This window comes from Tachyglossus aculeatus, chromosome 18, assembly GCF_015852505.1.
Source record: "Tachyglossus aculeatus isolate mTacAcu1 chromosome 18, mTacAcu1.pri, whole genome shotgun sequence".
In the NCBI taxonomy this organism is placed as follows: domain Eukaryota; kingdom Metazoa; phylum Chordata; class Mammalia; order Monotremata; family Tachyglossidae; genus Tachyglossus; species Tachyglossus aculeatus.
In genome coordinates this window covers 16,863,300-16,878,847 of record NC_052083.1, presented here as the reverse complement: position 1 = coordinate 16,878,847, position 15,548 = coordinate 16,863,300, and the positions used below count along the sequence as shown (strand labels likewise).

Sequence of the window (15,548 nt, the reverse complement as noted above, 5' to 3'; positions counted from 1 at the left end):
GCTCCTCTAATGCCAACCTTCTCAATGTAACTCAAGCTCATCAATCTCACTGCCAGCCTGTTGCCCTCCCTCCTCATATCTGACAGAAAATTACTCTCCGCGCCTTAGAAGCCACATCTCCTACAAGCGACTTTCCTTGACTAAGCCCTTTTCCTCTTCCCCCACTCCCTCCCACATTGCCCTGACTTGCTCCTTTTATTCATCTCCACTCCCAGCCCCACAGCACTGACATACATAGCTGTAACTTATGAATTCCTATTAATGTCTGTCTCCCCTTCTAGATGGTAAGCTTTCTGTGGGCAGGGAATGTGTCTGTTTATTGTTGCATTGTACTGTCCCAAGTACAGTGCTTTGCACACAGTAAGCGCTCAATAAATATGATTGACTGACTGACGACTACTACTACTACCACCCCATATTTTGTCCTGTTTTGCTACTTATTTCCCTTTCCTCTCCATTCAAATTGCTACCACACTTATCCAAGCTCTTATGTCTCACCTTGAGTGCTGCATCAGCCTTCTCACTGACATCTCTGCCTCCTGTCTCTCCCCTCTCCTTCACACTGTTGCCCATAACCTTTTCCTAAAAAAAAGTTCAATCCGTGTCTCCCCACTCTTCAAAAACCTGCAGTGGTTGCCCATCCACCACTGCACCAAACAGAAACTTCTTACCATCAGCTTTAAGGCACTCAGTCAGCCCTCACCCTCCTATCCTCCTACCTTACCATGCTGATCGTTTAACAACCCAATCTACATACTGTAATCACGCAATAAATGTCATGGATAGATTGAGAAGAAGAATCTCTTACACTGTGCAGGGCTGAGCAGATTCCAGTCTTGCATGACATCAAGAATCCCCAATTCCTCAGCTCTTCCATGAGTAGTAGAGATGGGGGAATTGTTTGTGATAGGTAGCAGGGAGATCCAAGGAGCAAGCAGTCAGTTAATTAGTGGTTTGAGCACATACTCTCGTTGTTGTTTAGTTTTTGTTAATGGCATTTGCTAAGCGTGTACTATGTGCAAAACTCTTTGGGAGAGATCAGTATGACATAGCTGGTAGACAATATTCCTGCCCACAAGGAGTTTACAATCTAGAGAGATAGATGTGCTCTTTCACTCCTTTTCTCTCGGGTGAAATATGTGGATTTCTACTTTGTTTCTTAATTTATACTTAATTCTCAGGAGGTTTTTTTTTTTTAAAGTAATATTTGTTTAGTTCTTACTATGTGCCAGGCACTGTACTAAGCACTGGGGTACAAGTTAATCAGGTTGAACACAGTTCAGGGCTCACAGTCTCAACAGCCATTTTACAAATGAGGTAAGTGAGGCCTAGATAAGTTAAGTGATTTGCCCAAGGTCAAACAGCAGACAAGTGGCGGAGCTGGGATTAGAACCCAAGTCTTCTGATTCCTAGGCCCATATTCTTTCCTCTAGGTCATGCTGCTGTCCCCTCTTAAGGAAAGCCCTCCAAATGAAATTGAAAACCAAGAAAAGCTAGAGCTCCTGGGTTTGTTGGTGATGGGGTCATTGGAGAGCGGAGCCTCCTTGGAAATGAATCCCTGAAAGATTCAGGCTCAAGGCGGCACCCTCAAAGGGGTTAACTAGAGCAGGGACTAACACTGGCCTCATTAGGATTGGATAATTGTAACGTCAGATGGCTACCTTTTCTGAGACTTTAAAAAAAACCAGGTTTGTGAAACTTTGTACGAGGAAAAAAAAACCCCAGCTTTCTTGTGCTAGTTTTTAGTTATTTTATTTGGAACATTTTTAGAACCGGAAACAGTTTCATTGGAAGTTTACTTCACCCTCCTTAAAATAAGCTCTTGGTCTTTTTTTTGCAGAAACTAGAGAGGAACATTCCCCCTAGATGTCACAAACAACATGTACCTTTTACATAAGCAACATTTCAGGGGAACAAATTTATTTTCACTTGCAAAAATGCCTTATGCCGTACTAGAAACTTCAAAGTTCTTTGGCTTATAGATCATACCTCATGGCTGTCACTAAGATTTCAATGGGAAATTTCAGTATCTCACGCCATTCCCTGTCTCTGGCTGAATCTGCAAGTAATCTATATTAGACTCACTGGAATCTACCGGAGTCTTACATTTTATTAAATCATTCTGCATTTCTTATTATGTGCGAGAACTCTTTCCATTAGTGTACTTCTTCAGTAAAGGGGTCTAGGTAAAGAAAGAGTTTGTGGGGTCCAGCCTTAAAATATGTGTGCCTTTTCAGCTCTTTGGGCCAGGGGAGAGTTAGATTTTGGGGCCGGGGAGGGATCAGTACCTAATGGCAGAGTGGATGAGGGTGAGCAGATATGGGGAGAGATGTTAGGGAAAGACTGAGGTGGGAAGGACAGAGAAAGCCATGAAAGTCTGCTGCTAAGTAGAAATCTGTTTCGAGGAAGTAAGCAATTTGGAAAATGGAGTTGTCCAATCAGTCAGTGCCCACCGAGGGCAGAACACTGTAGTAAGCATTTGGGAGAGTACATATAATCCTTTCCTTCCAGAAGTTAATAATTTAGCAAAGGAAACAAAGACCAAAATAAATTACAGGTGGGAGGAAATGATAGAGGATAAAGAAAGGTATGCAAACATTACAAGGAATTGTCAGGACTTAAGTGAGTAGTTGGTATGGAAGTGCTGAACAGGCAGTGGGATAATATAGAGTGGAGAAAGTGAAAAGTAGTCTGGGAAGGCCTCCTGGAGGAGATGCAAGTTTTAATAAGGCTTTGAAAGAGAGGAGAGTCAGTTGGATATTGTGGGGCAGGATTTGGGTGAGTGGTGGGCAGCGAGACAGAGGAGGTCGAGGTACAGCGAATAAGTTGGTTGTAAGCTTGTCCTCTAGACTGTAAACTCATTGTTGGCAGGGAATATCTCTTTTTATTGCTATTTTGTACTCTCCCAAGCAGTTGGTATGTTTCTCTGCACACAGTAAGCACTCATAAATAGGACAATGAATGAATGAATTGGAAGAAAAAATATCAAAATTATTTTTATATCCTGTCCTCTGTTTATTGTTATTTTGTACTCTCCCAAGCACTTGGTACATTTCTCTGCACACAGTAAGCACTCATAAATAGGACAATGAATGAATGAATTAGAAGAAAAAATATCAAAATTATTTTTACATCCTGTCCTCCCCTTACATCATTTTACCTCCCCCACTCTTCAGTGGCCTGAACGATCTGCGTAGCTGGCAATCAAAGGGGGTGCTGGTAGGAGGTGAGGAATTACTTTCTGAAACCAAGAATTAATCCAGCTTGAGGGAACGTGGGAGAGAAGAAGAGAGAACGTCCTTCTTTTTGCATGAAGAAGGGTATTTGATTTACACTGTCATGAACAGAGCCAGATGAAGCCTCTGGAGACCCCAGGTCAGAGGGACCCTAAGACTAAATCATCCTTTCCAACTCTTTTTTGAATGCATATGAGCTCTGTTTTTGGCCCACCAGGCACAACCTTACTCTTGGACACAGGAGGCATGCGAGAAGCAGTGTGGCTTAGTGGCTAGAGCACAGGCCTGGAAGTCAGAAGGACCTGGGTTCTAAACCTGACTCTGCCACTTGTCTGCTGTGTGACCTTGGGCAAGGCACTTAACTTCTCTGTGACTAACTTACCTCATCTGTAAAATGGGGGTTAAGATTGTGAGTCCCATGCGGGACATGGACTGTGTCCAACCTGATTAGCTTGTACCTACCCCAGTGCTTAATACAGTGCCTGGGGTATATAGTAAGTGCTTAAAAAATACCGTTAAAAAGAAAAAAAAAACCCAAAAGAGGAGACCTGATGTTTAGTACTGATTCTGCCTTCTGTGGCCATGCCGTCTGTAATGAAGAGTCACCAAGAGTATTCAACCACCTTTCCCCCTCCTACCTCACCTCGCTACTCTCCTACTATAAACAAGCCCACACACTTGGCTCCTCTAATGCTAACCTTCTCAATGTGCCTCCATCTCAGCGCTTAGTACAGTGCTCTGCACACAGTAAGCACTCAATAAATACGATTGATGATGATGATCTCACTGCTGACCCTTTGCCCAAGTCCTGCCTCTGGCCTGGAACGTGCTCCCTCCTCAAATCCAACAGATAATAATAATAATAATAATAATAATAATGATGGTATTTGTTAAGCGCTTACTATGTGCAAAGCACTGTTCCAAGCACTGGGGAGGTTACAAGGTGATCAGGTTGTGTCACGGGGGGCTCACAGTTTTAATCGCCATTTTCCAGATGAGGTAACTGATGCAAAGAGAAGTTAAGTGACTTGCCCAAAGTCAGACAGCTGACATTTGGTGGAGCCTGGGTTTGAATCCATGACCTCTGACTCCAAAGCCTGTGCTCTTTCCACTGAGCCATGCTGCTTCTCAGTTATTACTCACCCTTCTTTAAATTAATAATTACTCTTCCCTCATATAAAGCCTTATTGAGGGCACATCATCAATCGTATTTATTGAGCGCTTACTATGTGCAGAGCACTGTACTAAGCACTTAGCACTGTACTAAGCGCTTCTCCTCCAAGAGGCCTTCCCTGACTGAGCCCGCCTTTCCTCTTCTCCCACTCCCTTCCACATTGCCCTGACTTGCTCCCTTCTTCATCCCACCTCCTAACCCCAAAGCACTTACTTAAATATCTGTCTCCTCACCTCTACACTGTAAGCTCATCTTGGGCAGGGAATATGTCTGTTTATTGTTGTAGTGTACTTTCCCAGGCATTTAGTACAGTGATCTGCACACAGTAAGCACTCAATAAATACGATTGAATAAAGGAATGAATGTTAATTTTGGGATCTGGGGCTGGATGGTGATCATCAATATCACTTAGGCTGTCTGCACATCAATGATAATTCTGCTATTGTATATATTGTAGTAGAGTCCTGGGTCAAACTTGGATTATAAATTCTTGCACTCCTTCAGTTATCTTTTCTATTGTTTCTATTGTGAGCTAACAGGAGTCATTTACTGCAGCCTCCTCAGGAGAGTAGAATAAGATGTAAAATTGCCCCTCTGTTAGCCTCTGCAGTAAGTGAACTTCTAATTATCATTTCACGTATCTCCCTTCTTTTTACCACAAGCAGCAGTGAAAATGATGATGTAGATCTTTCCCGTGTGCTACTGAGACACTTTGGACCCCAGGATCAGCTCTGTGCATCTGTAAAACAAAAGAAGTAAGTGTGAATGGTGAACCTTTTTTTGTTTTTCAGTTTTTGTTCATTTACATCATGAACTAAGATGCCATTTGAAAACAAAATTGCAAGCCAGTAGGAACAGTTATTACCACATAGAATGACCCAAAACAAATTGCTTAATAATCACTGACTTTCCCATTTTAATATTCATATTATATAATAATGATAAAAGAATTAAATTATTGCTAGCATTCAATTTACTCAGTATAAAGAGGAGCTGGAGAGGTGAAAGTATCCATTACCATATCACTTCACTCAAAAAGGACCTTGGATACTGAAGGACTTCCATGCTAACAACTGATTTCTGCTTACCGAGGTAATATACTTGTACTTTCCAAGCACTTAGTTCAGTGCTTAGTACAGTCGTCCAGCAATGCATTGAATAAACAAAGGAACAGAAAATTAAACTGAGAAATCCAGAATAAGGTTTGGAATAGGGAGAGTGATGCCAATGTGACATCCAGGGTTTTTTTGTTGTTGTTTTTGTGTTTTGTTTTTAATGATATTTGTTAAGCATTTATTATGTGCCATATACTGTACTAAATGCTTAACAAAGTATGGATTGTTCAACCATTACTTTATCCATTCCCTATTGATTATTTTCTGTTGTCCAGTATCCTATGGTAATAAATTGCATGTCTTTCATTCCTGCTAGGCAAAGAAGCAGTTACTTTCATTGCTAACATTTTTTCCTCAAGCTTCACGGGAAGCTGCCTTATACTGGTGCGGTGGGTGGGGGGCAGATTTGGTGAACAGCAGTTTTGCATTCTCTCTGTCCACAATAGGACCAAAATTAAAGTTGACTTTAATTATGTTATAACAACAGTGGTATTTGTTAGAGCTTACTATGTGCCAAGCACTGCAGTAAGTCCTGGGGTAGATACAAGATAATTAGGTCCCACGTGAGTCTCACTGTCTTAAGTAGGAGGGAGAAAAAGCATTAAATTCCCATTTTACAGATGAGAGAACAGAGGCATAGAGAGATTAAGTGACTTGGCCAAGGTCACACAGCAGGCGTGTGGTGGAGCCAGGATTAGAGCCTATTTTTTCTGAATCCCAGGCCCCTTTTCTTACCAGTAGGCCGCTGCTCTTCCAAGGAGAAGGGAGGAGTTAGGCCAAAGGGAGACAGCTGACCAAAGTGTCTTAAAGCCAATGGTCAGAAGTGTCAAAGCTCCTCTTGAAACTGTTAATTCCTGTAGGCATGGAATATGTTGAACAACTCTTTTGTATTGTATTCTCCCATGTGTTTAGTAGAGTTTTCTTCATGCAGCAAGTGCTCAATGAATATCACTGATTGATTAATGGAGATTTTACAGCAGTGAAGAAATATGTGCAGCATGACATTTTAGAAAGTTGACATGAGTGGCAGAATGAAGTACGGACCAGAGAAAGGGACAAAATGGAAAGAGGAAAAGGCAGGAGAGTCCAATACAATAGTCACACTGAGATTTGACTACTGCTTGGACCAGGTTTGTGGCCATTTGGGTAGAGGGAAATGGTGGACCTGGACTGTAAACTCATTCATTCATTCATCCAATCATATTTATTGAGCGCTTACTGTGTGCAGGGCACTGTATTAAGTGCTTGGGAAGTACAAGTTGGCAACATGTAGAGATGGTCCCTACCCAACAACGGGCAACTCAGTGTATGAAGGAAACATGTCTACCAACTCTATAATAGTATACCTTCCCAAGTGCTTAGTACAGTCCTCTGCACACAGTAAGTGTTCAGTAAATACAATTGATTGAAATATGTTTGATTGAGGGAAAAGCAATAGGATTTAACAATGGATTAGACTGGAGAGTTGAAAGGGAACAAGGAATCAGGGATAATGCCAAGATATTCCCTGGAAGCTAGCTCTTCGTATTCTTTTGTAAGTTTTCATGTTAATCCATTCTGGTTGCAGAATTAGTGCATCAATTGTGGTTGGCCACTTTTATACGTCCATTTAACTTTCAGAATTCAAGGAAACAATCAGTAATGTACATTGAGTTCTTAGTTACGACTTAAGAAATTTCAACTGAGTTGAAAGACACAGTCCATGCCCTTAAGGGGGAGAGAGATACTGAAATGAATTTTGGGTAGGAGGAAGCAATAGAGTAAAAAGATGTGTGCACAGATGCAATGGGGGTAGGAATATGTGTTTAAGTGATATGGAAGTGCTCAAGTTGCGGGAGTTGGGGAAATAAGGTGTGGTGATGAGAGATTAATCAGGGAAGGCTTCCTGGAGAAGATGTACATTCAGAAGGACTTGAAAATGGGAAAAGCTGTAGTTTTCCCAGTGAAGTCGGAGGACAGGGATGGTAATGAGGGACATGAGAATAAGGCCCGGTGAATAGGTTGCCATGAGAGGAGAGAAGCGTGCTTCCTGGGGTATAGTGGGAGAGAAGAGAGTATAAGTTTAGGGAATCCAAATTCCAGAGCAGTGTGGTCTAGTGGAAAGAGCATACATTTGGAAGACAGAGGACCTGGGTTCTAATCTCAGCTCTGCCACTTCTCTGCTGTGTGACCTAGAGCAAGTTACTTAACTTCTCTGTGCCTCAGTTACCTCATCTGTAAAATGGGGATTAAGACAGTGAGCTCTAGGTGGGACCGGGATTGTGTCCCACTCTGTATCCACCCCAGTGCTCAGTACAGTGCCTGGTGCATAGTGGGCGCTTAACAAATGCCATAAAAAAGTCACACCTTCAGTGATGGATCTCCTGATCCATTTCCCCTTTCACATAACCACAGTGTCATTTTGTCAGTTATTGAACTAGTTTGCTCTCTTCCATTCTAAAAGGGTAGAACATGGGAATTTATTGTATTTATTGAGTGCTTACTTTCAGTAATTTAAATGTTTGGACAAGTCTTCAGGAAGGACATTTAGAAGAATTAAAGGATCTACTGAGCTAGAAAAAACAGAAATTGAAAAATGGTAGCCAAGGGAAATATGCAATCGGTATTCATTATTTGATAAAAGCCTGCATTTCCCTTTCCTTTTACATCTTAGCTTGTTCACTCTAATAGGTTATACTGCAAAAGCTTTGCTGTTTGTTTGGTTTTTTAAATGATAATTAAATTCATAGTCAAACCCCACATAAGATGTTTATTAGTAGGTTGTTGTTTCTTTGCCTTGCATATCCGATGATACCTGATCTTCAACCATGTGACTCATAGAAGCTGCTTAATGGAATGCCTGTGGTGACTTGGCACAACCTACAAAAGGAGCATCATTTAATATAATAGAAATATTGTCATTCCAATAAAACATTGTCACCAAGTCAGCAACTCAAGCTGGGAAAATAAATGTCATAACTTGGCCTCCACACCAGTGGGAGATCATTATCTACTGAACAGTGGTCTAATCTGATGACAGTCTCCGTTACATAAATATGGCTTTTTTCTCTCTTTAATCATCTCTGTGGTTTCATTTTTTTGTCTATTTCATTAGAGAAAATATTTCATGCTGGCAAACTGATCCCAGTTCCCGTGAAGTGTTTCAGGATTCATGTGGATGTTTGGTAGGTCATTAAATGTATTCGTTTTTCTTTTCCCTAAGCTAAAGCCCTAGCAGAGAATAGCAAAAGCAGAGAAAGTTTATTTGTTCATTTCAATATTACAGCTACATATTATTTTTCGAGGTTTACCCAGATGTCTCTGGTTAAGGGTTATTTATTTGTTCATTTGTTTTTCCATCGCTAGATTCTAGGGGTTTTTCAATCCCTTGAGATGGTTTACATAAGCCAGAAAACGTATGTGATTTATGAGTGTAGATTTGGTAGAGCATCTCCCAAAATCTGCTTATCCTTTGCCATCCTTCAGTACTTTTATAATAATAACAATAATTATGGTATTTAATAAGCGCTAAATATGTGCCATGCACTGTACTAAGTGCTGGGATGGATACAAGCTAATAATAATAATAATAATAATAATAATGGCATTTAAATAATTAAATTATAATTTGCACTTACTATGTGCAAAGCACTGTTCTAAGCACTGGGGAATTTACAAGGTGACCAGGTTGTCCCACGTGGGGCTCACCGTCTTAATCCCCATTTTACAGAGGAGGTAACTGAGGCCCAGAGAAGTGAAGTGACTTGCCCAAAGTCACACAGCTGACAAGTGGCAGAGCCAGGATTTGAACCGATGACCTCTGACTTCAAAGCCCGGGCTCTTTCCGCTGAGCCACGCTGCTTCCCAACTTCCCAAGAGCTTAGTACAGTGCTCTGCCCACAGTAAGCGCTCCGTAAATATGACGGAATGAATGAATGAATGAAGCACTGTTCTAAGCGCTGGGGGGTTACAAGGTGATCAGGTTGCCCCCCGCGGGGCTCACAGTCTTCATCCCCATTTTACAGTTGGAACTAAGGCCCAGAGAACTGAAGTGACTTGCCCAGATCAATCATTCGTATTCATTGAGCACTTACTGTGTGCAGAGCACTGCACCAAGCACCTGGGAAGTACAAGTTGGCAACAGGTTGGACTCAGTCCCTGTCCCTTATGGGACTCACCATCTCAATCCCCATTTTACAGATGAGGGAACTGAGGCACAGAGAAGTGAAGTGACTTGCCCAAGGCCACACACCAGACTAGTGGTAGAGCCGGGATTAGAACTCAGGTCCTCTGACTCCTAAGCCTGTTCTTCATCTACCAGGTCACACTGCTTCTCTAATCACTTACGAGCTCTTCACTGTCGCAATTCTCCTTATGCCTCTTTAGCAGAGGATACTTGTTTTCCATTTAGGGTCTTCAGACGCTTTAGAAAGATCCACATCCATTCGGACTCTATCTCTCTAAATCACTTAATCACTGCCCCTTTCAACTCCATCAAATGGACGAACATGACTCTAAAAGTCCTTTCTGCTTTTTCAGTTGCTACAAAGCATTGTAAGCCAGTAGGCACAAAAGGTTTTGATGTTCCCAAACAAAACTGACTGATAGGGTTGCCATAGAGATCCAAAGGGACTCTGATATGCAGGTGACTGATACAGAGATTTTAGCTATCTGGAAACATAAAAAATCATGAATAATGTATTGAAAAATGAGAATGTTAGAAATGTGTAAAATTCAGCTTTAAAATGCCATAGGGAGAACGAACTCTAAATATCCACCTCACAGTTGAGGTCTTAAAAAAAGTTTCTATCTGATTATTTTTTGAAATTTCAGAAGTGTCCAAATAACACTATCAGCGTTCCCTATCTGAAGAACAATAGAGGACATAAACTCTTAAACCTTTCAGCAGTCAATGTGGAAGAATATGTGTTGAGACCTTCGAAAAATCCAAGGTAACTGAACCGCATAAAGTGTCTCCTGAAGCACAGGAGTTGGGAATCGGCAGACTGTTCAAAGGAAATCCCCATATTCCCAAGTTTCTGCCCCAACCTTTGGAAACCTGTTTGAAATAAACTGTCCGTGGTAGAATCAGGAGGAACTTGAAACAGATAAATGCTTCAGGGCTTGGGATTCTCAGGTAGATTTCAGAGTAGTCATAGTAGTAATAGTAATAGTAATTATTCCACACTTGGGAAGTACGGAATAATGAAGTGGCACATTCTCTGCCCACAAGAAGCTTGTCCTGTAATGGGGGAGGCAGATGTAGAAAACATTTAAGCTACAGAAGTCAGCAACTTAAAGTGAACGTCTATATGCATGCTAGACTGTAAGCTTCTTCCAGGCACAGAGCTTCTTACAGGCAGGGCACCTACCTATTGAGTCTGTTGTACTGTACTCTCCCAAGTGCTTAGCACAGTGCTCTGCACACAGTAAGCGCTCAATAAATACAATTGATTGATTGCTAACGAGGGTGTAAATATTTCATAAGTTGGCTGAGAAGATGATATGACTCAGGGTCCTGGGAAATTAACTGGGAAAGCTTGTTGGAGGAGATGGGATTCAAGAAGGGATTTGAGTGTGGAAAGAGTTGTGGTCTGCCTGATGTGGGAATGGTGAGAGTTCCACATCTGGAAGAACAGCAGGAATAAGGGGTCAGAGGGAGAATTTAGAGTGAGATACAGCTTTCCAACGTTGGCTTGGAAAGAACAAAGACAGTAAGTTGGGGCCTTGTGGGAGGAAAGTAAGACAGGGCCAGAGGGTGGAGAGCCTTGAAGCTGATTCGGAGGAATTATTTAAAGTGGAGAGACATAGGGGGCTATTGGAGGGTTTTGAGGAGAGGAGAGATGTGGATTGAGTGTTCTTTCAGGAAGATTATCCATGCAGCAACGTGTAATATAGATTGGAGCAGAGAGAGACTGGGGGAATAGTGAGGGGCAAATGCAATAATCCAAGTCTTGTAAAACCAGAGGTTCAACCAGGGTGTTAGCAGTTAAGATGGAGAGAAACTGCTGGATCTGGGCACTGTTGCTGGGGAAAAAATGGCATTCACTCGGTCATATTTACTGAGTGCTTACTGTGTGCAGAGCACTATACTAAGCGCTTGAATTGGCAGGATTTTGTAGCAGGCCAAATGGAAGAGTTGAAGGATTGCTAATAGTCGAGGATGCCGTGTCAGAAAAGGACAGTGTAATGATCCTGTAGAATATGTTGTTGGGTACACAGTTCCCTAAACTGCACCAACACTTGAATGATGTACTTAATAACAATAATTATGAAACTTAAGAGCTTTTTATGTGTCAAGCACTGTCCTAGGCACTGGGGATTATGCAAATTAATCAGATTGGATACAGTCCTTGTCCCACCTGGGGCTCACACTTTTATCCACATTTTACAGTGAGATTACTGAAGCACAGAATAGTTAAGTGACTTGCCCAAGGTCACACAGCAGACTTGTGCAGAGCTGGGATTAGAACCCAGGTCTTTCTTACTCCCAGACTCGTGCTGTATCCACTAAGCCATGCCATTTCTCCTTACTTCTCAGGGCACGCCGAATGGCCCTATTTCTCTTTGGCATGAAGTAATAATAATGATGGAATTTGTTAAGCACTTACTATGTGCGAAGCACTGTTCTAAGTGCTGGGGGGGATACAAGGTGATCAGGTTGTCCCACGTGGGGCTCACAGTCTTAATCCCTATTTTACAGATGAGGTAACTGAGGCACAGAGAAGTTAAGTGACCTGCCCAAAGTCACACAGCTGACAAGTGTCAAAGTCGGGATTCGAACCCATGATCTCGGACTCCCAAGCCCGGGCTCTTTTCACTGGGCCACGCTGCTTCTCATAGCCACTTGCTTCTCACTGAGGGGAAGTACTGAGGGGAAGGTTAAGAGCAACAGATACATAGCAGTAACCCCGTACCAAAAGCCATCTGGATGAAGGATGCCAAAGAAGGCTGCCATCCCATGGTATCTCCAAGTATCCCATTGCCACAGATGGATATCATCTACTGGGATGTATTGGTCAATAGGTTTATCCACTTTAGCATTGCTTGCTTCCTAATGTTGTTAAGACCAGGGGATGTTGCCAACTTGTACTTCCCAAGCGCTTAGTACAGTGCTCTGCACACAGAAAGCGCTCAATAAATACGATTGATGATGATGAGGGGAGCCTGGGAAGAATGTAAGCCTCCTAATTAGTACCTGTTCCAAAATATGAAGCTTCTGTAACTATTACAGAACTGTAACTGTAATAGTTTGATAACTACTAGAGAAGCAGCGTGGCTCAGTGGAAAGAGCATGGGCTTTGGAGTCAGAGGTCAAGGGTTCAAATCCTGGCTCAATCAATTGTCAGCTGTGTGAATTTGGGCAAGTCACTTAACTTCTCTGTACCTCAGTTATGTCATCTGTACAATGGGGATTAAGACTGTGAGCCCCCTGTGGGACAACCTGATCACCTTGTAGCCTCCCCAGTGCTTTGAACAGTGTTTTGCACATAGTAAGTGCTTAATAAATGCCATCATTATTATCATTATTATTATTACAACTACCAAATTATACCTATCAACCTATTTATGTATGGATCCAAATATGCAGTAGAAAACCTACAGGGACACTAAAAATGTGATGTCTCTCTCTCTCTGATAATAATACAAATGATAATGATGATGACAGTATTTATTAAGCATTTACTATGTGTCAGGCACTTTTCTAAGTGCTGGGCTAGATACCATTTAATCATTTTGGACACAGTCCCTGTTTCACCTGGGCCTTAAAGTGTAAGTAGGAGGGAGGACAAGTACTGAATCCCCATTTTACAGATGAGGGCACTGAAGCCGGAAGAATTGAAGTCACTTGCCCAAGATCACACAGCAGACAATCACTAGAGTCTGGGCTAGAACACAGATCTTTCGATTCCCAGGTCCGGGCTCATTCCACTAGGCTATGCTGCTTCTCATCATCAGTGATATTTATTGCTTACTATGTGCAAGCACTGTATTAAGTGCCTGGGAGGGACAATACAACTGAGTTGGCAGACACTTTCCCTGCCCACAACGAGCCTTGGCGGAGAGACAGGCATTGATATAAATGAGTAATTTATAATACAAAATTAAAGAAATGTACACAAGATGTTGTGGGTTTGACGGTGGGGAGCATAGGAAATGCCAAAGGTCACAAATCCAAGTGCATAGATAACTTAGAAGGGAAAGGGAGCCGGGAAAGGGAGGGCAAAATAGGGGAAGGTCTCTTGGAGGAGATGTGAGCTTTGGGTTACACGTGTCTATGTTATTGTTGAATTTCAAAAGGAATACACTTTTGTAATTCCAGGTTAGCGACTTCAAGCAGAATATCTGGCTCAGTTGAAATCAATATGTTGCAGATGAGAAAATGAGTATACATTAACCCCTTGAAAACTCTAAATCTATTTGGGATTTCTATGTGCTTTGTAAAGTTTTTTTTTTACTGCAATATTGAAAATGATTGACTCCTGATTGATGACGTAAGACTATTTTCCATGGTCTCTAGGCTTGGAGGCTGGTCTTTTGGGACAAAACCACCACATTCAGGTCAAGAAGCAATATTTCATGAATCCAGAACGAAGAAACTGGCTAAGGTAAAGTACTTTTAAAACTGAAATGGAATTCTGGCAATTGAATTGAAATTGGAAAATAACTGCATATTTATTATGCTTTCATATGGGGCTTTGAACTGGTGGCTGAGGAAGTTCTAATGAAGTTTTATCTGTATGATTTTTTTATCCACAAGGAGCATAAATTCTAAAGGGGCAACAATACACGGGAAGAAAAATAAAACTCACAAAAACAATGAAGAAATTGCAATATTGATGAAGAACACAAAATCCCAACTGTTCATTCAATTCAAAGGAGCAGTAATAACTAATCATAAAAATTTTGATATTGGTTTAGCATTACTATTCATTAATTCATTCAGTCAGTCGTATTTATTGAGCTCACACGGTGTGCAGAGCACTCCACTAAGCACTCCGGAAAGTACAATACAAAAATAAACTGACATTCCCTTCCCACAGTAAGGTTACAGTCTAGAAAAGGGGGAAACAGACATCAGTACCAAATGATCTTACAGTCTTGAGGGTGGGGAGGAGACAGACATCAGTGCAAATAAATAAAATTACAGATATGTGCCATGCACTGTACTAAGCATTGGGTAGATAAAAGATAATTGGGTTAGACACAGTACCTGGTTTTCATGGGGTTCATAATTTAAGGGAAAAGGAGAATATTTGAAGATTCTAGTTACGCATTTTCCCAGACGCTAAGACAAGAAGAAAGTTATCATTTTCCAGTGAGTGTGGGTAGGGAATACCACACTGTAATATAGTTATATTGTACTCTCTCAATTGCATAGTGTAATGCTCTGCACATGGTTAGCACTCAATAAATACAATTACGTGAGATTTTTCTTCAAAGCATAGGATCATCATAAAGAAGCAGTGTGGTTCAGTGGAAAAGAGCATGGGCTTTGGAGTCAGAGGTCATGGGTTCAAATCCTGGTTCCTCCAACTGTCACCTGTGTGACTTTGGGCGAGTCACTTAACTTCTCTGTGCCTCAGTTACTTCTTCTGTAAAATGGGGATGAAGACTGTGAGCTCCACGTGGGACAACCTGATCACCTTGTAACCTCCCCAGCACTTAGAACAATGCCTTGCACATAGTAAGTGCTTAATAAATGCCATCATTATTATTATTATTATCAGCAGTGTCATGTAGATTTTACACAGAGAGTTCTGGTATTTGAAATGCCTCATGGAAACTGCTTTTGGCCAATGTTTTGTCAAATTATTGCATTAGCCTTTCAGTAATTAATGACCAGTCTTTTACTTCAACCTTTAGGGCCTGTCTGAAAGACAGTAAATGTCCAATTTACATAGACTTCTGAAGAGAAATGAAAAATTTCCATATGAATCATTATACTTCAGAAAATCTCCCACTGAAGTCTCTCAAATTATTTCACCTAATTCTAATGTGTTTAAAACCAATTCACACTCTGCTTTTCAGGAAAGTAGACCC

General features: G+C 41.4%; 1 protein-coding gene across 1 annotated transcript in view; it reads left to right on the top strand.

Moving 5' to 3' along the window:
- ABCA13 (ATP binding cassette subfamily A member 13) overlaps positions 1–15,548 on the top strand; it is a 249,825-nt gene that overhangs the window by 141,944 nt on the left and 92,333 nt on the right. Inside the window, exons 43-46 of the mRNA XM_038760086.1 lie at positions 5,076–5,165; positions 8,620–8,689; positions 10,338–10,456; positions 14,026–14,113. Of these exons, the coding sequence (XP_038616014.1) occupies positions 5,076–5,165; positions 8,620–8,689; positions 10,338–10,456; positions 14,026–14,113 (367 nt within the window). The remainder of the gene's footprint in view (positions 1–5,075; positions 5,166–8,619; positions 8,690–10,337; positions 10,457–14,025; positions 14,114–15,548) is intronic.